The sequence below is a fragment of the Akebia trifoliata genome, chromosome 14 (assembly GCF_017979445.1).
Source record: "Akebia trifoliata isolate Shusen 1 chromosome 14, ASM1797944v1, whole genome shotgun sequence".
NCBI lineage: Eukaryota > Viridiplantae > Streptophyta > Magnoliopsida > Ranunculales > Lardizabalaceae > Akebia > Akebia trifoliata.
In genome coordinates this window covers 18,150,775-18,173,184 of record NC_141388.1, presented here as the reverse complement: position 1 = coordinate 18,173,184, position 22,410 = coordinate 18,150,775, and the positions used below count along the sequence as shown (strand labels likewise).

At 34.9% G+C, this 22,410-nt stretch overlaps 1 protein-coding gene across 1 annotated transcript; it reads right to left on the bottom strand.

Moving 5' to 3' along the window:
• Window positions 1–995: 995 nt before the first annotated feature.
• LOC147386492 (D-mannose binding lectin protein with Apple-like carbohydrate-binding domain-containing protein) lies at window positions 996–4,382 on the bottom strand. The gene is made up of 2 exons (XM_086424511.1): window positions 3,858–4,382; window positions 996–2,090 (listed from the first exon to the last, which is right to left on the bottom strand). The coding sequence occupies exons 1-2, from the start codon at window positions 4,254–4,256 to the stop codon at window positions 1,065–1,067; spliced, it is 1,425 nt and encodes a 474-aa protein (XP_086280637.1). The 5' UTR covers window positions 4,257–4,382; the 3' UTR covers window positions 996–1,064.
• Between the last annotated feature and the right edge of the window lie 18,028 nt (window positions 4,383–22,410).

Below are 22,410 nucleotides of genomic sequence, written 5' to 3'. Positions count from 1 at the left end.
TTTTGACGGCCTTGGGCTGTTGAAATTCAGTTTCAAAAATTCATCGGCTTGGGTCGTCAAATTTTCATATCGAATTTTCCAGTTTTCACGTAATGTTGGATCCCAAATCATTTGTATAAAAAATATAACATAATATATGTATATATATTCTCGTGGTAAATTGGGCTTAGCCATCAAATGGATGGATAAAACTGAATATTTATGGTACTTGCATGGTTTATCATGCTGATGGAGCAGGAGTTGAAATTTTAGTGATTAGTGGCAATATGTTAATTTATTTTCTTTCTTTGGCAACTCTACCAACACTTTGGCTGAATTTTGGTCTTTTGGGTAGGGGTAGATCGAAGCTCATTCCGGATAATTGCTCTCGACTCTATGATTTTAGTTGGAGCACTTAAAGGGTGATCGATTTCCTTGGGGAGTTGAATACTGAATGGGTAAGATTTGTGTCAAACGTGAGCCGATCCAATGGGAAGCTGCCATGTATTTTGGGAATAAAACCAGTTTGCAAATGTGTTGGCTGTAGAAGCTATATATTCAAAATCATGATCACTTATTTTATGCATTTATGGAACTATCGCATCATATAAGAAAAAATATCTTTCGATCAGATGGGGAGGCCTTGTTTTAGATTTTCAAAATTGTAACTGTATAAGCTTTACTCTGTACTAGTGTAAACTATTCATTTTTTTAATTGGTTGAAATAAAAAAAACGAATAAAACTTTTGATCAATTAATTATATGGTCAGATACCTTTGTGAAATATTTACGTACCCAGGTAAATTTTATTTTCTTTTTAACATAATTGTATAGTGAATTTATCATATCCCTTTGGATTAAAAATATGGATTATGTAGTTTTTAAAAAAATTCACTACAAAAGTTTTTACACAAACGGTAAAAATTTATCCGGATATGAAAATATTTCGAAATCGTATCTGACTCGTGGTTTGGCTAAAACATTTATCCGGGAAATACCCTTCTCAAGAGATGGAATTATCAGTTTCTTAATTCACCCTTTAGTAACAAATTTCACTATTTGAACTAAAAACTTGTACCAAATCATCAGCTATTGTGATTTGATTCATTTCCAATCAAATCATTTCTTCTCTTTCGAATTACAAAAAAATAATACCCAAACCCTCCTACAACAACAAAAATGATCAACCCATCAACCACACCTCCCATGATCAGAAGCCATTTTCTCACATTAGAACTCTTTCCATTATTTCCACCCATACCCTTTGGAACCTTCACCAAATAACTAAACTCATCAATTCCCTTTTTCACCTGTTTCACACCCATAACAATCCCATAATGGAAGCATTCATGCCATATTCCATCACCACCAGTGACCGAATACAATGCCGCGACACATTTACAATCATCCATGCACAATCTAACACACTCATCTTTGCTAACATTAACACTTTGAGGAGATCCTTTCAAAGTACTACTAACACCCTCTATCTCCACCATTTCTACCGCATTGTGACCTCTGCAAAACCCATCTAAGAACTCTTCGTTGCAGTTGGGATCCATGTGATAGGCATGATGACTTGAAACTTGGACACAAGTACAGCTGTTGGAGAAGGTGCAAACACCATAAGGCCCACATGTTAAGGGAAGATCACATGTGGTATTAAGTGCTTGGAAGGAGACCTCAAACTTCCCTTTGTAAGGTAAATAATGATATAGTCCTAAGTTTCCTGTACTGTCCCCTAATGCTAAAAATCTTAGGGGTTCACCTCTTCTTGATGAAATTTGTGCGAGTTTTCTATGATTTCTGTCAAAGAGCTTTAATCCTGTCGAACCCAATTCAGCAGATGTGATGTTTCGACTTTTGGGAGGTCTAAATTCCCAATAAGAATATTTTGAGTTATCCGAATTCAGGTATAAGGCTAACTTGTTGTTTTGAATTTCAAAAGAGTAGAACATGGTCGAGTTGGTGGTGAAAGAAGTCAAACGAGCGGGGATGTTCAGTCTTTGGCCCCAGAGCATAACATTTGTTGGGAAGTCGAAACTCTGCCATTTTATATTGTTCATTGTGTCGGTTAGAATGAGATTACCTGTCTTTATTAACTGTAATTTCTGCTTCAATGGGAAAGAAGAAAAGGATTTAATTATCAGAAGTGTGTTAAACATGTACTAATAAATGTTAGTTATACAAATGCACAGACACAGTGTCCAATTTCTTCATGAAAATCTCTCTCTTTTCTTTTATTTTGATGGGCTAATTAGTGAAAAAACTAAGGAGTAAATGTTTCAACATGACCAATGTTGTTCCAAACTCTATAGTGTTTCTTTACGCTACATTGTTGGTCCGAAGCCAAGATAAAGGAGGGTTTCTGGAGGCTGGCAGATTTCTGTAAAAAACTCCTCTACCTCCTAATGTGAATTGTGGGCCATCATTGCTTCCATAATTGAATTACAGAATAAGATTCATTTTCCCAACCCTAAGCTAAACCTTCAAGGATGATGAAAACACTGTTGCCTCACATCTCAAAATCACATGCGACACACTCTATAGAGTTCATTGACGCTTTGGTGGCCAAAATCAACCCGATTGTTGATACCTAGCTAGCAATTGGATCCAAGCCAATGAACTATGAGTTAAAGACATTAGGGTTTCTAATGCTTGATGAAATCAACTCAAGTCCAACCTCTACTTTTGTGGTTTAAGAATAACCTTTACTTATCTAAATTTTAATTGATAAAAAAAAAAAAGGAAAGACAAAAAGAGTAAAGCACTAGTAGGCAAGATGTATGTCAGAATGATTATGACATAGGCATCTTCAAAATATGAGTTGTGATGAATGCACGTGATTTTGTTACGCGGTTGACATGGCAAGGGCACAGAACCATAGATCTTTTTCTTCGGGATACACAGGAAAAAGTTGTGCGGTTCTATGCCCTTACCATGTCAGCCGCGTACCAAAATCGCGTGCATTCATCATTATTCTTCAAATATTTGGAAATGGGCGATATTTCTTGGATGATAATAAATTGTTTTCATCAAACATGATGGATGAAAAATACATATTTGCATTTACTTAAATTTAATTTTAAAAATACCATGAAAAATACATTGAAATAAATTTAAGTAAACTCAAACACATCAAATAGTACCCGTATTGTATAAACAAATTCTATTACTAAACAGGGGAGGTTCCCTATAATTTTAAAAACTTGTCAAGTGGACTCAAAACTCTAATGGGTTGAATCGATTGCATTTCAAGGTGATTTGACCCCACAACTCGATGGAAGCAACTTGTCGAGTCAAATTGAAAAACCATCGAGGAGTCCATGTTCAATTGGACGAGTCAACTTTCGAGTCTAGTCAGAAATGACTCGAGTTATTTACTTTTATATAATATATAATATAAATTTATGGAGAAAAAAATAATTAATTTTATTTATTTTGAACTATTAAAAAATATTTATACCTTCAGTTTATTTTATTTGACTTATACAAGTCAAGTCATGAGTATTTTTTCACTTGACTGGATCCTTTGAGCCGAGTTCTCAAGATTTAAAACCATTTTAAAAACGCTAAGACATGGAAAGAAAAAGAAAAAGAAGAAGAAGAAGAAGACAGATATCACCACATCATTATATTTTAAGTTCACATTATAAGTGATTTTATTATAAAATCACACCATAAATATGTGATTTTTTTTTTTCAATGAAACATCTAAGCATTTATGGTGTGATTTTATAATAAAATAACTTATGGTGTGAATTAATATTATAATGATGCACTGATGTGGTAAAAACATAGGACCTGAGGTCCATGGGGGTGATAAATGAGTCAATTCAGATACTAGTTTTACAAATAATGAAATTTTTTTTTTTTACCTCCACACCTTGTCCAGATGTCCCAGTTTGCCAACCGATTCGCCTCCTCGACCCTTTCAATTGCAAATCTCCAGTTTTAGTTAGCACTAGTACACATCTTTTAGATGGATAAAACTGCGTAAAATGCCCCGAATTCCAAACTTTGAAGTCACCAAGAAAGACTTGAAGTGAGCACGAATATCTCGAGTTCAAGGCTTCAACACTCAATGCAACCTTAAAATTCGGTACTATAATCTTGCTTGTGTCCATTAAAAACGCTCTTCCTATGAACCCAATGTTATATATTGTAGGAATCGGTAGTGTGACTCGGTAACCTAATGGAATATCGGATTTGCAGAGACCATAATAATTAAAGAAACAAAAATATATGAGAAGAAAACTTAAGAGATACAGCTCCATATGGAGAAAGAATTATTCTGAACCAGGACTTGTTGCAAGGTTCATGAATTTAGAAATGTTTTGGTTGGATGAAAGAGATGGATGGGAGAAATGTTGAGAATTAAGTCCCACGCACTAAGAAAAAGTTAGTTTATTTTCTATTTTATGTTTCAAGTGTGGTTCCAAGTTTATCTTTAAAAAAATATGTGGGTGGATGATGCTGTTGTTGTGCAAGCGTGACTGTTTTTTGGGTGATTTAAATAATTGGTCCTTTGTGTTTTGGTGAATATTTGATATATCCCTGTGTTTTCAAACTGTAACATATATAGTCCTTAAATATAAATATTATTTATTTCGAATCATCCTGAAAAGTTGACTCGAATGAATCAACTCAATACATGGCAGAGCCGAGGCAGAGGGGCTAGAAGAGCTGGGTTTTAAAAACCTGACATCCATCCGAAGATCTTGATTTTTCTTAGTTTCAAAGACTAATCATCTTCAACTTCTTAAGTTAAAATTCATTCCCCCATCTTCAGTCTTAAGATCCTATTTCTTTCAAACTTTAAGAAAAAATTGAGGGAAGTTGAAGATGCATAAATTTTGTATAGAAAAGTCAAGAGTTTAATACAAAAAGTTGGGACTGGGTTGAAAACAAGAGTCTTATACAATAGTTTTAAAACTCTAATCAAGTTGAATCAATTTAAAAACTCATCAATCAACTCAAATGGATCAAATAAAAATATTTATTTTTGTTCTCCACAATAGTATTAGGTTATAACATGGATATTAAGAGCTTGAAGATGACATAATTTATGAAAAAAAAATCAAGGTTTTAATTAGAGGTTGAGGATAAGGGCATTTTACGTTAAATTTTTTAAAATACAGGGGTTATCTAAAATATTGGAGGGCAATATATAAATCATCCGAGGCGGGTCCCAGACCAATTGATTTCATTTGGCCCACTTTGGAAAGAACCTTTTCAGATTGTGTTTTTGGAATATTTTTTATGTGCTGATGGTGAGGAATGATGTGGATATAATGCTTCCACGTGACACAAATGCTTGCGCTGACATCAGATTTCACGGGCCATTGACGTACACTTTCGTTGTAAGTTTAACACTCGTGACTCTTTTCTAGTAAATTCCAACTCCTTATAGTGTGGCATATATTCCAGACTATACGAGCAGGAAAAAATTGTATGCATTTAAAAAAATAATTGATTATAGAAGACAAAATTCTATGAATATTGAAAGAAAAAAGAAATTGTTTTTCAGCATTAAAATCCTTACTAAGGGAGTAGTTTTCAAAGGAATACAAATTCCTTGAGAAAAAGAATCATAGGTGAATGGATTCTTAACTGTTTTATTACATAATGGGTCAGGATCAAGGGACATATGAAAAAACATATGTAAAAACAATGTAACATTAATAAAATTTCAAAATTTAGGTTAGAAGTTTTGGATTGAACTGATTTTTTGTGAGGATGATCTCTATGATGGGAAGATCATCCGAAAAAAAAAAACTCAGTCCAATCTGAAACTTCTAACCCCATTAAAAGTGAATCGATTTTTTCAATAATTTGTAAATCACTTTTGATGGATTTAGAAATTTCAGATTGAGCTGATTTTTTGTGAGGATGATCTTCTCATCATAGTGACCATCTTCTCAAAAAATCAACTTAATTCAAAACCTCTAACTATGTTTTAAAAAAACATTGTTTTTACATATATTTTTACATATGTCCCTTTGAACTGCCCCCTTACATAATATATATATATATAAAAGAGACGGTTCATGGGACATATGTAAAAACAATGGCTTTTCAAAGTATGGGTTAAAGATTTTGGATTAAGTTGATTTTTTGCGAAGATGGTCAGTATGATGAGAAGATCATCCTCACAAAAAATCAGCTCAATCTGAAACTTCTAAATCCATCAAAAATGATTTACAAATTATTGGCAAAAATTAGAAAAAAAATAGACGGTCCACATTCTAAATCACTTTTAATGGGGTTAGAAGTTTCATATTGACTGATTTTTTTTTCAGATGATCTTCTTATCATAAAGATCATCCTCACAAAAAATCAGCTCAATCCGAAATTTCTAACCCATATTTTGAAAATTTATTACTGATACATTGTTTTTACACATGTTTTTTTATATGTCCCTTGATCCTGACCTATATATATATATATATATATATATATAGGGTCACGTTCCTAAGACTCATATTGAGACTCACATTGCGACACACCGTTTTGTCTTATATGGGCAAAAATGTTTGGAATGAGCTGATTTTTTGTGAGGATGATCTCTGTGATGAGGGGATCATCCTGGCAAAAAATCATCCCATTCCAAAACTTCTAACCCCATCAAAATTGATTTACAAAAATTGGACGGTCTATAATTTTTCAACAAAAATTGGACGGTCTAGAAGTTTCATAATGAGCTGATTTTTGGCAAGGATGATCTCCTCACCATAGAGATCATCCTCACAAAAAATCAGCCCATTCCAAATATTTTTGCCCATATAAGACAAAACGGTGTGTCGCAATGTGAGTCCCAATATGAGTCTTAGGAACGCTGTTCATATATATATATATATATATATATATATCTAAAAGAGAGTTGCTTCTTATGTATCATAGTTTTAAAACCCCTCGAGTCAATATAAAAGTTGGCTTAGCCTACTCAACTTGATGGAGCCAACTCATCGAATCAACTTTAGGAATCGTCAAGTTGATGACTCAACTCTGTCGAGTCATCTAAAAATTAGATTGAATACAGTTAGAAACTCAATCAAATTATTAGATTTTTTTTAAATATTTATGTGGATATCAAAAATATAGTGTACTTTATTTTAGAATGTTAAAAATTATTTCTAAATATTTATAAATTTAATATATTTTTATTCAATTTGATGTCTTCAACTCGAGAGTTGTCGATTAGACTCGATTCTATGGACCTCCAAGTTGAGTTGAGGTTTTGAGTTTTAAAACTATTGTTCTTGGTTTTAGGGGTGAGGGTAACAATGAGAGAATAACATTACTATTTGAAAAAAACATATGACATAAAAAAGATCTTTATTTAATTGTCTATTTTGTTTGAGAAACATGAAGTTTTGAAACTTCTAATTCACACTGTGCTTTTGGGATTGCTTACATTGCAAAAAACTTCTTGAAAGAGAAAAATTGAGAAGATGCATACTAAAGAGACGCAAAAGGGAGTTATAGAGCCTAAATTAAAATTATGCTTCAAAAGAATACTACTGCCTTTAGCAACTAATTAGATAGAACAAGATAATCTTTTTGGGGTGAATCCCATAGAATAGATTGTTTATGAATCAAGCCTTGCATTTTCAATTGAACACTATTGTTTAGACTGATCCTAATAATACAAGAATAACTTTGGATAGACAAGAAATGGAAGATGAAAATGACGTGTCTCTTAGGAGAAGTAACTTTACACACCTTTCACTTTGTTAAATAATTTCACATCTCTTGTAAAAAAAAATATCCATTCTTGTATATTAACCATTTTTACAGATTCATCAACTACTTTGTACCACGTTGCTAATTTGTTTGACACGAAGAATTTTGTGGACATCCCTATTTTTTCAAGTATAAGAGATATTTGGAATGTTAGTAATCTTAACAAAGGGATTTTAGATTTGGTGAATGGTACTGACGACAACCTTTTCAAAAGTAATGGGAATGAGGTTTCTTACTGGCCTCCCCAAAGCTCACATGGTTCTCCACCAATCGCACATACGAAACTTGTTATGTTGGTATTTCCTAATTCTAATGAGTTGGTTGGTTTATTAGTGATTTCCCAAAGTCATGTGGGTGAAAACACAATTGGTCGGTGAATGCGAATCAAATATAGGATTTTCAATCAAAAAAATTCTTTTATTGGATTTTACGAAGTTGCCACTTGTGGCCCCTCGAGAAACTAACACAAATCCCCATGCTAGATCTCGAGGTATTAAGTGGCGCCTCAAGACTTCGACATGGTTTCCTCTATTTATGTTAGCATTTCAAAGTACACAACAACCTAATAAACCATATACAACCAATCCTATATATATGCCAAAAATATACAAGTAACGGAAGGCTGTAAATATTGAATAACGAAAAGATAAATTAGAGTACGGAAGGAGTAAAAATATACAGGATTACAAAAATATCATCTTATTGAAAAAATCCTAATTCTCAATCCAAAATCTAAATACAACCTGCACGAACTAACGCGGCTAGATATTACCCCAATGCTTACCAGGTAGCGGAGGTTGATTGTTTTTATAACCAACTAGATGCTCCTCACTCGTCAGCTCCACGCCCACCTCGATAACTGTTGGCTTTGAACTAAAAAAACAAGAAGGAATGGGGGAAAGTCCAGACTGGTACACACTCATCAAAGACCACCACTTTTTCAAAAGGTGCTTAACCACACATTTTTCGAGTACTTCAATAGGGTGAGTTGTTTGATAGTGACTTCTTTATTAGGGTAGGGCGACGAAAGGCTACTTCAATCTAGGAAACTGCAAACGGAGGCCTTGACTTCACATGACTCTAGTGATGGATTGATTTGTATGCTCAATAGCCTCTAACTTGCTCTCACGTCTCGATTCTAATAGGGACGAAGTGTTTCACGAAATGGGTCGAACCGGTAAAAGGGGTCGTACGAAAAAAAGTCACTCAACTTCTAGTTGTTTATGCTAAACTTTTCTAACACTCTGGTCGAGGATAATTATTGCTTCTATGACAGCTCCGCCTCCTCGCATCTTGTTGCTCGTCAGGAAGTCTGGTGGTTGAATAGATTGTTTCAGGTCCAGAGTTGTATTCAGTAAGTTTGGTAGCTCAATTCCAATCTTTCAGTCATGTCCTCTGCTCCTGTTCTCCCCCAATCCACTTATTATTCTTATAAGATGAGATGACCCAACTAGTTGCTTTTTTGTCAAACCATTTCACACAATTGCCAAAGTTATTGACTCAATGGAATCCATCTATGGGTAGGAATCAGATAAAGCTTCAAATCCTTGAATAGCCATCCAGTCCCTCCGCTAACCAAAAAGAAGCTAGCTAATGTGAGCGAGTCAAGCTAAGCAAGGAGGCGGGAGGTACCTATATCTACCCAGCCAGGTGTGAGTTCTTTCAGTCCAGTGGCTTTGTTTGAAAGAATCTGTCTTCCTTAGCGAGTAGCTGCTGGAGTAGGCTCCTCCCATTGATCGAGCGAGTTCCCGCTCTGTTCGTCGTGGCCCAACTAGGAGTGGATGCCAACTCCTTCGACTCAGGCCTATCAAGCCTACTTTTTTTGATGAAAGCCAAAAGAAGTTTCGACTTATCTCCTTACTCACGCCGATGGGACATTTGAAGCTTTGGCGACATTCTTTTGATTTTAGCATACTTGACTGAAAGCGCCCTCGATCCGCGGGGTGCGCGGATCCGCTTTTGACTCTTGAGGTTTGGGAGTCGCCACCTAGTTATTGTGGTCTAGGAACCAAACTGACTCTAACATGGATAAAAAGAACTAATCTACCACAAACAATCTGAATTCGGGGATCATGTTACGGGGTTGGAAGGTGTTAGGCACCAACCCCGCCCGGCCAAAGTCGGTTTCTACTAACTTCCCAAATATATCACATTGTTAAAAACCTAGATAAAAATAAAAAAATTACATACCTTTCCGATAGCAAGGATTTTGTTCCCTCAGATCTGACAAAAAGAGCTCCTTGTACTGTACTCCCTTGCTTCGTTCTGTCTCCGGATTTGACTTCGGATCTCCTAGATCAAGGTATCTCCTTATTTTATGATCTGAACTCTTCAAGTTTGTTGCGGATTTGAGGGTGTTTTTGGAGGGATTTTAGGTATTTTCTAGACTAAAATTGAAGGAGGGATGTTAGGTAAGGAGTTGGGGCTCAAAAACTAAGGTTTGTGGGGGGCTAGGGGAGCTTCTAGACCTACTTCTCTTAGGGTTTATGATTTGATACGAAAATAGGGTGTAAGCACCTCTATTTATAGAATTTTTTTAAGGTTGATTTGGATAGAATTAGTGTTTAATTAGAGATCTTTTAATTAGAGTTGTGTTTTAGTTAAAATTGTTTTAGGTAGAATTGTGTTTTAATTAGAATTATTTTAGGTAGAATTATTTTTAAGTTAGAACTCTATTAGATAGAGTTATTATTTAATTAGAATTCTATTATGACTTTTGGTCTTATTTGATTGACTTTTAATGTTTTGACTTTAGTCTTAATTGATTGACTTTTAATATTTTGACTTCAGTCTTGCTTAGTTGACTTTAATTTTGACTTTAGTCTCACTTGATTGACTTTAATACTTTTACTACAGTCTTGCTTGATTGACTTTAAATTTTGGAGAACCCCCCTCTAAAATATCTTTAATTCTTTGGACCCCCAAATGGAGGGGTCCTTAAAGAAATATCCCACGAACCCTCAACAATTTTACCCGAAAGTCCGATTGATCGATTTTTTAGGTTCAAATTTTAAATTAATTTCATTAATGTTTTAATTTAATTATTTAATATTTTATTTATTAATTTCGAATTTTTTAATTATGAAAATTGTGAAATTACCGTTTTGCCCCCGGAGAGGACTTTTCACGTTTCAAGTCGGTTTTTAATGTTCTAGGATGTTTTAGAATCGGTTTTTCGTAAGGAATTCAATGAGAATGTTGGTTTGTGTCATTTATGAAAATTTTTATGTGAAATGATTGTGAACTTTATGAGGGGCATTTTCGTAATTTTGTCAAATTTTGTTAAAATTGGTGAAATGATTTATTTGGTTTCGATTTGTTATTTTATGTGTTCGAGAGAGTTTTCCTAAGCGTAACGTAGGCTCTAGGGTTGTTTTGAGGTTAGGGGTATTTTGGTAATTTGATAATTTTTTAGTGATTTTTATCGTGAAGTTTCTTTTTGGTCTGCAAGATGATGATTTCTATGTTTCTGGGGTCGTATTTTCCTAGCGTAGCGTGGTTTCTAAGGTTTTGTCAATTCGAGATACCTCATCCGGATTTCTGAAACACATCTGGTAACGAAATAAAGCAACGGAATACACATCCATCATTGGGAATCATTGCAATCGGATTGACGAGTTGATTAATCAGGCGAGTGCAAAAATGGGGTGTCTACAGATGCCCTCTTTGGCAGAGGGTTGAAGCAAACTAGATAGCAAATCTATTTTGGTAGATAGTGCGATATCCGAATGCCAAAGCTAGTGACAGTTCATTTTGCAGCCTGATTTAGCAATTCGTCAAGGTGTTCGGATCTTTGAGGGTAAACTCTCCCCGAATTAAAAGATTGTCAGGTCTTTGAGCGAGAGCTCTCACTGACAGTGTCAGATCCTTGAATTTTAGAGAATTCTCCCTGACTAAAAAGTGCAAGTGTGTGCACTGTGTGAAATTGAGTAAAATCTGAGTAAAATCTGAGTAAAACAAAACTCGAGAAAATTTGAATGATATTTGAGACAAATCTGAGCAAAAGTTGGGAGAAAGTTAAATGTCCTACTCTACCTACTCTAGGTGAAAGAGTAATAAATTTATATTTTTTTGAGAGTCTTATTTTACCTACTCAGAGTGAAAGAGTAATGCACTAAATTTTTTTTTTGGAAAGTTCTACTCTACCTACCTGGAGTGAAAGAGTAATGAACTATTTTTGTTTTGTTTTGTTTTTTTTTTGAAGTTCTACTCTACCTACTCGGAGTGAAAGAGTAATGAACTAAGCTTTTTAGAAGTCCTACTCTACCTGCCCAGGGTGAAAGAGTAATGAACTAATTTTTTAGGAGTCCTACTCTACCTGCCCAGGGTGAAAGAGTAATGAACTAATTTTTTTTTTGGAAAGTTCTACTCTACTCTACCTACTCGGAGTGAAAGAGTAAACTAAATTTTTTTTTGGGAAGTTCTACTCTTCCTACCCGGAGTGAAAGAGTAATGAACTAAGCTTTTTAGAAGTCCTACTCTACTTGCCCAAGGTGAAAGAGTAATGAACTAATTTTTTAGGAGTCCTACTCTACCTGCCCAGGGTGAAAAAGTAATGAACTAATATTTTTTTGGAAAGTTCTACTCTACCTACTCGGAGTGAAAGAGTAATGAACCAAGCTTTTTGAGAGTCCTACTCTACCTGCCCAGGGTGAAAGAGTAATGAACTAATTATTTTGGGAAGTTCTACTCTACCTACTCGGAGTGAAAGAGTAATGAACTAATTGTTTTGGGAATCCTACTCTATGTGCCCAGGGTAAAAGAGTAATGAATTAATTATTTTGGGAAGTTCTACTCTACCTACTCGGAGTGAAAGAGTAATGAACTAAGTATTTTGGGAGTCTTACTCTACCTGCCCAGGGTGAAAGAGTAATGAACTAATTTTTTTTTGGAAGTTCTACTCTACCTACTCGGAGTGAAAGAGTAATGAACTAAAATTTTTTTTTGGAAGTTCTACTCTACCTACTCGAAGTGAAAGAGTAATGAACTAATTTTTTCTGGGAAGTTCTACTCTACCTACTCGGAGTGAAAGAGTAATGAACTAATTTTTTTCTTTTTTAGGAAGTTCTATTCTACCTGTCCAGGGTGCAAGAATAATGAACTAAGCTTTGAGGGAACAAACGGGGGATTAACCTCGCATTTGACTTTTTTTTTTAATAAAAAGTTGGATTTTATGAAGGTCTGGTAAATATTTTAACTCTCTTTGAATCTGAGGAGTTTTCAAAATTGCTATCAAGAGGGTAATCTTTAATGCAAAGTTAACCTTATCCTTTGGGGTTGAAATTGACCAGGCATCAGAACAAAAATGCCCCTAGTTTGACAAGGAACATTGCACTAGGGATAATTGAATATAATTTGAAAATAAATGCCCCTAGTGTAAGGGGGGAAACGGTACTCTTTAGAAAAAAGGAAGTGCCCTTGTTATGAAAGTTTGAAATCCTTGATTACCGCAAGCGCAATAAAGGTTTAACTTTTAATTTTGACTTTTTATATTGAAAATTTTGAGTCAGGCTCAAAGACATTGGAACAAAATATTTCTTTCTGAAATTCATCATAGAATTTGTTCTTTCTCCCCGTCGGTTCGCTTAGGGACATGAAACTCTTCAGATCAATCATAGACGAGATACTTGTATCCACTGAGTCTATATTTGGTTCAAACTGGGTATTGAAACTTGATCATTCGGACTTCTGATATTTCGGCTCGGGCTACCTTTTCAGCTTCTCAACTCAACGGAGATTTTCTTTTATTTTTTTGATAGCTCTAAGTTTTGCCTAGATTGCCTATTCAGGTTTTCAATCTAGCGAGCATACTCTAGTTTTTGCCTAGATCGCCTTTTTAGATTTTCGATTTAGCGAGCTTACAATTTTTTCTTTTTTCCTTGCTTTGATTGTTGCCAAGGTCATCCTTTCAGATCTTCAACCTTGCGAGCTTACCTTAATTTTTGCCTAAGCCGCCCTTTTTGGGTTTTCAACTTAGTAGATTTTTTTCTTCTTCTTCCCTTCTGAACTTCTGGAGTTGCTGTCTGATCATGCTTTGCTATCTTCCTTGACTTCTCGCACGGTACTTAGGAGGACTTTCATTGGTAAGATTATGACTAGGTATAAAAAGAAAAGGATTTTGAGGCTCAAAAACCCAAATGCCCCTTGTGTGACATTTCCTTTTAAATTATTTTCTCTTTCCTTGAATTTTCTTCCCCACTTTGACAATTTTTTTCTTTTGAATTTTTTTCTTTTTATAGATTTTTTCTTTGTCTGGGAATCTATTTTTATTTTTTTGATGTGGTCGGGCCTGAAGTAACTTCTCAGGTTGCCTACGTACCCCAGAATTTTGGGATCAGACCAAAACGTAGTTCGAATATTTTTCCCTCCCTTAGGTTAGGTGATCGGGCTAAGAAAGAAGAAGGCATAATTTTTTTCTTTTTGAAAAGGCTGCGAAAAGGTTGAGAAAGGATATATTGAACTGGGTAATAAGAGAATTGATTCGGCCAAAGATGGCCTCCTTAATTGTAGTACCGTTTGATTTGGTTAAGGTTGGTTGATTCTGGTAATTCGATTCAATCATGATCTTGAAGTCTAACAGTTTTTCCAGATAATATTTCCTTAATGATTGAATCTCTCCAATTGAGTTCAAACTTTCTATGATCGAGAAGAATACTCAAAAAAATTTTGGGTAGTCTGATGCTTAGATCTTTGACTTATAAGTGATGAACTTTGACTTTCTTGTCAAACATGCAAGTGACTCCTCTCCATTGACAGACCCAATCTGTTTCTAACAATTAACTTCTATCAAGACCTTGAGATACAGGATTTTCCCTTTTTAACCGGTAAGATTGCTTCCATATCATACTAGAGTGACTCTAGTAGAAGACTGTATTGAAGTGTAATATGTCCATAATGCGAATGGTAACTTTTTTGGCCAATCCCAGTGTGATATGTGATTGACACATTTTCACGATGATTATCTTGAAACTCTTGCAAGCTGCTTCAACTGTTCCATTAATCTGAGGACGGTAGGGTGATGATTTGCGATGCTGGATTTTGAACTTTGTACACAGAATAATGACTTATGCTTTGAAGTACTTCCCATTATCAGAGATCAGTTCAAAAGGTATCCCCATATCGACTGATAATATGTGATTTGCAACTCAAGATGTAGTGAGGATAACATTGATACATTTTATAACATCTTCTTTGATTCCATCGATATAGGTGAGTATTTATTCCATGTTGAACAACACCCAAGCTTGTACCTAGCATACCCTCATATGATCACACGAACAAGTCTTTTGAAATTTCTGAGAAAATTCATTATCCCCTTGTGTTCCTCTAGAGATAAGATGATTTCTATTTGAATCTCTTTAGGAATTTATTTCTGTTCCGAGGTCAATGACCTTTGCTTTCTTGAGCCTGATTCTTATCTTCTTGCTTAGGAGAAAAACATATCCTTGAAGCTAGATTATTAGTTAATTCGTTAATGCGCTCGGGGTATTCAAAAATTTTCTTTATCCAATCAAATTCAGAAGGGGCGACAGATACCTATATAGACTCAACAAACTAACTTGACTCAATAAGAAAAGGTAGACTCAATCTAAGGAAAACATGACCTTGCTAGAAAAAAGGACTTGAACTAACCCAAATGACTTATGAAAATTCAAGGCAAGTACCCACATGAGTTTGATTAGGACTGAGGACTAAGATATTACTTACAACCGGTAGGATTGAAGCACTATGATCTTTAGGGAACAACTGGGCGATGTTGAGAAATTCTGAGGTCATTTCCTTCTATTACTTGATATTGACGTTTACTTTAACTGACCGGATTTACAACCTTAGCTAGATGATGGACGATTGAGCTTAAATACAATGATAACCCTTAACCTCTTTGAAGGTGAATTTAACCAATTTCAGTGTCACCCCCTTGATAACATTTTAAATAAACCCTGAGATTTTGTGCACCAATCCATTAAACAATTCATTAACGTAATGATTATTCAGAAAAATAATTTTATTGCACTCTTGAAAAATATTGACAAATAATGTTTTCATTGAATAACAACTTCCACAAACATATTTCAATAATTTTCATGCAAAAATAGATCTTTTGTAAATCATTTTTTTCTGAAAAATATTTTTCTTCCTTCTCTTTTTTTTAGAAAATATTTTTTTTGAAAAATCTTGTTCTTATGGAAAACACTTTTTCTGAAAAATATATATATATTTTTTAGAGAACATTTCTTCTAGAAAATACTTTCCTTTTGTAAACCATTTCTCTTCTTTAAAAATGGGTTGAAACCCGAATTCAGAAAAGAATTTGATTTCCATTTTGATCTAAATGGCCCGACCCATCATGATTATTGGATCGAGATGAACTGGGTCATTATAAATTATTGCAAAAAATGGATTCTTTATTGGGTCGGTGCACCCATTTTAATTTTCAAAAAGAAAATTTTTTATCCTTGAAGACAACCATACATTCTTGATCTCATCATTCACATCACTCACATACATTCATCAATCACATGCATTCATTCAATAAACAACCCGGGAACACCCACGATAAGTTCGAGTCGTGACCTACTGGGAAGGTTTCTAGACTCTAAGCTTACTACGTGCAATGCATTTTTATCTGGCCACCCTTGCCCAAGCACACCTATATACCTTTTGATACGTGGTGACTTGGTTTGATATACCGTATAGGTGATAATATAAAACCTCAATTCACTTCTCTGAAGCCAAAAACAGCCAGTTTGATCTCCTGTTGAGAGGTGGCGCACAATGCTGAGCAAGGGCCCACTTAAATACCTCTCGTCTAGAATAGACGTAGTCTATCCCCCTCGTACAGTAGGGTACAACGGGGCAAGATCTTGCTTAGGCACTGGTTTTGACCAAGAAGTGCAAGTGATATACTTAGACTATCTTTTATACCTATGGGTATGAGTCAAGAGTTGTAGCTTTCATAAATGGTTTGGCATCCCACGAGGGGACCGACCACGTACTAGTACTACGTTGGCAATCGAGACATGTGACTGTGTGGCTTACAATAGGTCAAAGGCTCAGGTCGTTCCAGCCTGGGTGCATCAACATACTTCTCAGAATCACCTGATCAGATGGTATTGATGCCCCCAGTTTGATATACCCTAAGGTACGTGACTGGAGTTGTGGGTTTCATGAATGACGTCGCATCTCCGAAGAGACCGGGCCACGCACTAGTGCCACGTTGGCTAAATGGGACGTGTAAGTGAGTAAAACAGTAAACGTGCATGTAGTGTGTGCAAAACAGGGTGGGGTGTGCCCAGGACCTTTTTCAAACAAATGGGCCCATGGATCCAATCAAACCAATCATACATTTAATCAAAACCAAAATCATTCAAATCATATGAATATTCAATTAAGATCACATTATTCCCATCACATAAGCACATTAACATTACGATCAACATCAATCATGTATTTCAAGCAAGATCATGGTAAATTAATCAATAAATATGGCATATGATAATGATCAAACAAACATTGCAATAGGCATAATTTTTATAATTTTTAAGGTCAAATCAATGATCACTTTTGGGTGATACAAAATAAATCGAGATTCCAATAGGTGTTACATTGATGATAGAATGACAATGGTTGAGATGAGCTCACTCTCAAGAACATTAATTGTGCCAACATTAGATAAATTCAGATTTTCTGTGAATTAGGAAAATACAATCTGAACTTGCATCGATGATATCTAAGGCTCCCGATAACGATATCGAGTGAACTCAAGTTCTAAATTAATCTATTCGATGAGATCTACATTTTATTAATAGGTGTCCAGACTTAGTTCTCATCAGAATGTTCTGTAAAAACGTTTTTAACGTTACTGTCCCAACTTTCATTCAGAAATAATTCCAGATTTACAGATTGAACTTGCATCGATGATATCTAAGGCTTCCGATAACGAAATTGAGTGACCTCAGATTCTAAATGAATCTACTCGACGAGATCTATGTTTAATTAAGAGGCTCCCAGACTTAATTCTCACTAGAATATTCTCTAAAAAAGTTTTAACATTGCTGTCCCAACTTTCATTCAGAAATAATTTCAGATTTACAGATTGAACTTGCATCGATGATATCTAAGGCTTTAGATAACGAAATTGAGTGAACTCAGGTTCTAAATTAATCTACTCGAGAAGATCTAAATTTTATTAAGAGGTTCCTAGACTTAATTCTTACTAGAATATTCTGTAAAAACGTTTTAATATTTCTGTCCAACCTTCATCATTCCATCATTTTCATAGGTCAATTTGAATCTTTCATTATTTAGGGGTCATCAAAAGTGATCCTTAATTGGGAAAAAAATGCAATACCCAAAATCATCCACAATCAAGTCACACAAATAAATAAACAGAAAAAAATAAATAAAATAAATCGAACTAAATAATAAAAAAAACAAGATCATCTTGGCAATGCTTCCATACTTGGGGTTTTTCAAGTTTGATCCTTAATAGTCCCCAGTGGAATCGCCACTGAAAGCGCCTTCGATCCGTGGGGTGCGCGGATCCGCTTTTGACTCTTGAGGTTTGGGAGTCGCCACCTAGTTATTGTGGTCTAGGAACCAAACTGACTCTAACATGGATAAAAAGAACTAATCTACCACAAAAAATCTGAATTCGGGGATCATGTTATGGGGTTGGAAGGTGTTAGGCACCAACCCCGCCCGGCCAAAGCCGGTCTCTACTAACTTCCCAAATATATCACATTGCTAAAAACCTAGATAAAAATAAAAAAATTACATACCTTTCCGATAGCAAGGATTTTGTTCCCTCAGATCTGACAAAAAGAGCTCCTTGTACTGTACTCCCTTGCTTCGTTCTGTCTCCGGATTTGACTTCGGATCTCCTAGATCAAGGTATCTCCTTATTTTATGATCTGAACTCTTCAAGTTTGTTGCGGATTTGAGGGTGTTTTTGGAGGGATTTTAGGTGTTTTCTAGGCTAAAATTGAAGGAGGGATGTTAGGTAAGGAGTTGGGACTCAAAAACTAGGGTTTGTGGGGGGCTAGGGGAGCTTCTAGACCTACTTCTCTTAGGGTTTATGATTTGATACGAAAATAGGGTGTGAGCACCTCTATTTATAGAATTTTTTTAAGGTTGATTTGGATAGAATTAGTGTTTAATTAGAGATCTTTTAATTAGAGTTGTGTTTTAGTTAAAATTGTTTTAGGTAGAATTGTGTTTTAATTAGAATTGTTTTAGGTAGAATTATTTTTAAGTTAGAACTCTATTAGATAGAGTTGTTATTTAATTAGAATTCTATTATGACTTTTGGTCTTATTTGATTGACTTTTAATGTTTTGACTTTAGTCTTAATTGATTGACTTTTAATATTTTGACTTCAGTCTTGCTTAGTTGACTTTAATTTTGACTTTAGTCTCACTTGATTGACTTTAATACTTTTACTACAGTCTTGCTTGATTGACTTTAAATTTTGGAGAACCCCCCTCTAAAATATCTTTAATTCTTTGGACCCCCAAATGGAGGGGTCCTTAAAGAAATATCCCACGAACCCTCAACAATTTTACCCGAAAGTCCGATTGATCGATTTTTTAGGTTCAAAATTTTAAATTAATTTCATTAATGTTTTAATTTAATTATTTAATATTTTATTTATTAATTTCGAATTTTTTAATTATGAAAATTGTGAAATTACCGTTTTGCCCCCGGAGAGGACTTTTCACGTTTCAAGTCTGTTTTTAATGTTCTAGGATGTTTTAGAATCGGTTTTTCGTAAGGAATTCAATGAGAATGTTGGTTTGTGTCATTTATGAAAATTTTTATGTGAAATGATTGTGAACTTTATGAGGGGCATTTTCGTAATTTTGTCAAATTCTGTTAAAATTGGTGAAATGATTTATTTGATTCCGATTTGTTATTTTATGTGTTCGAGAGAGTTTTCCTAAGCGTAACGTAGGCTCTAGGGTTATTTTGAGGTTAGGGGTATTTGGTAATTTGGTAATTTTTTAGTGATTTTTATCGTGAAGTTTCTTTTTGGTCTGCAAGATGATGATTTCTATGTTTCTGGGGTCGTATTTTCCTAGCGTAGCGTGGTTTCTAAGGTTTTGTCAATTCGAGATACCTCATCCGGATTTCTGAAACACATCTGGTAGCAAAATAAAGCAACAGAATACACATCCATCATTGGGAATCATTGCAATCGGATTGACGAGTTGATTAATCAGGCGAGTGCAAAAATGGGGTGTCTACAGATTGACTACCAGCTCCATTGCGGAGTTTCCTGAGTGATCGTTCATCGCATCAACTGGATAGGGGACTTCTCTTGCAGATCCTTCCTCGAATTCCTTTATTGATGGCCCAGCATTGCAATAACTCATTGTATCCAGTATTGGCTGGGAGGCGAGCAGAGGATTAATTGGATCGTTTCGGAACCCTGATTGAGGCTTCTCAACATGAAATCTTTTAATCTGAAGGTAGTCAAGTCAAACAAGGGAACGGGTAAGTTTGGTATTAGTGTTTGGAATAAGAACTCAATCTGATCTACGAGCACCCTCTACCACTGCTAGAAAAAAGATCTATCTTTTTCGACCACTGCTATAAATATTTTATTTTTATATTCCTAAAGCCAAGAAAACTGCATTGATAAAGTTCAAAGACTGTGAATTTCGTGGTCTCTAAGCAAATCGAGTAATAATGGTTACCTAGTAGGTGAACAAAATTTTTTGACTAATACCTCTCCTAGCATGAACGAGTAACCATTCCTAATCATTTCAATACATGCATAGTTTTATAAGATAAACTATGATTGACTAGTACATATAACTAGAAAGGAGCAACTAAATAGTTAAATTCACATTACAACGAGTAGTAGTACTTATAATATAATATTTTTTTTATACAACTTTAATTGATAACATTGAAATCGTAAATATATATTTAGTTTATAATTCAAACTAGAGCAATAGATATATAATACATAAAGGTGGAGTAATAAAATTAGAGAATTGGGGTTTTAAGACTAGATCAAGCCCAATAGAGACATGATGTTCCAATCCTTTATTGGTTTTTAGTTCCTGATTTTGTGGTTGGTCGTTACAACTTAGCACACTTTGTTAACCATTTATCTGGCTTAGGCTGCCCATTTGACATAACCATAAGCAATAGGTTTCTTTTTTATGTGTCAGGACGTTCGACTAATATAGATTGTAGGAAAAGGCACTTTTTCCTGAAATGTCCCACTTGATCGCACATGAAGCATGCCGACGGTTCTGCCTGTATGGGTCGTAGTGTAGCGAACAATCGATAGGTTCGAGCTTGCGGTCTCTAATTCTACCCCATTGGTCCTGATGGTCTTATTAGAATCCCAACTACTCTATAACTCGGTAGTGGAAGAACTCCGTACTTCGAATATGCTGACCTAGAGGCATTCGGCTTCAAATATATCAATCTCTTGGCCATACCTGATCTGGGAAGAAAAAAAGTATGGATTCGACAGATCTACCCTTGGAAGTCTATAACTCCATCTCCTCTTATTCAATTCTCTAAGCTTGACTCACTGTGTCCCTATAATTGGTGGTCTCAATCACCGACATCCTTGCCATTAGATAAGGTTGTCGGGCCTTTTGCAGATCTGTCATAATGAACTCGGGCGTATTCACAACAATCGGGTGAACTTCAACTCATAATCAGTAATCGATAGGTTAGCCTGCACTAATCCTGAAAACTCTTTGTGTTTGATCTCTTGAGCCGTCTCATATATGAATCTATCGAGAAACATCATTTCAAAGTTTGCCCACTCAAATGGTCTATCACCCATTATATTCTTCTTAGAACACCACCAATGACTAACTTCTCTGACTGAAATGTCGTTGAAAGTGCCCTCGATTCGTAAGTACGAATCCATTTTTATTTTTTTTGGAGTCGCCATCTAGTTTTACGATCTAAGAATTGAAACATGACTTTAAACGGATAAAAGGTACTAAACTACAAAAAAAATGGGCCAGGGATCACGTTATGAGATTGGAAGGTGTTAGGCACCAATCTCGCCTAGCAACTGATTTCTACTTTTTTCAAAAATTTTACATTACAAGAAAAAATGGCTTAAAAATTAAAATAAAAAAATTACCTTATTTACCTGGGTGATTGCAACGGTCGATTCTCTCAGAAACTGATAGAAATCGTCCATTGTGTGAATCTTCTCGCTTTTGTCTCCGTCATCAAGTCTGCTTTCGATCTCTGATATAAGGTTTTGTTCTCCTAGATTTGAATATTTCCCAGTTTTTCTAGGTGTTTTAAGAATTTTTGGGTATTTTTTAAGTTGAAAATTGAGGCTTGGGGGTTAGATATGAACTTGGGACTTCATATTAAGGATTTTGGAAAGTCTTAGGAGAAGTTTTTGCCTATCTTTTTTAGAGATTTTCTTGACCTACGAATTTAGGTTGTGGAAACCTATTTATAAAGAGCTTTTGGGAGATTAGGATTTGAGATTAGGTCACTTAGAGATAAGATTAAGTTGTTCCAATTAGGGTTTAATTAGGTTTTATTTGAATTTTGAATTTTGAATTTTAAATTTTAACTTACGTAGAATGAGAATTTTTTAAGTTTTTTAGAGAAATCCCCCAATGAAGGGTTCTTTATTAAATTATATTTTTAATTCTTTGGGACCCCCGGTGGAGGATTCTTTATAAA

Bases quoted from the DNA above. Each gene is read 5' to 3' on its own strand.
- LOC147386492 (XM_086424511.1), bottom strand. From the start codon at position 4,256: ATGGAGCTGTATCTCTTAAGTTTTCTTCTCATATATTTTTGTTTCTTT. The intron at 2,091-3,857 runs GTAAAAAAAAAA...CCATTGAAGCAG, and splicing joins CATCTGGACAAGGTGTGGAG to AAATTACAGTTAATAAAGAC.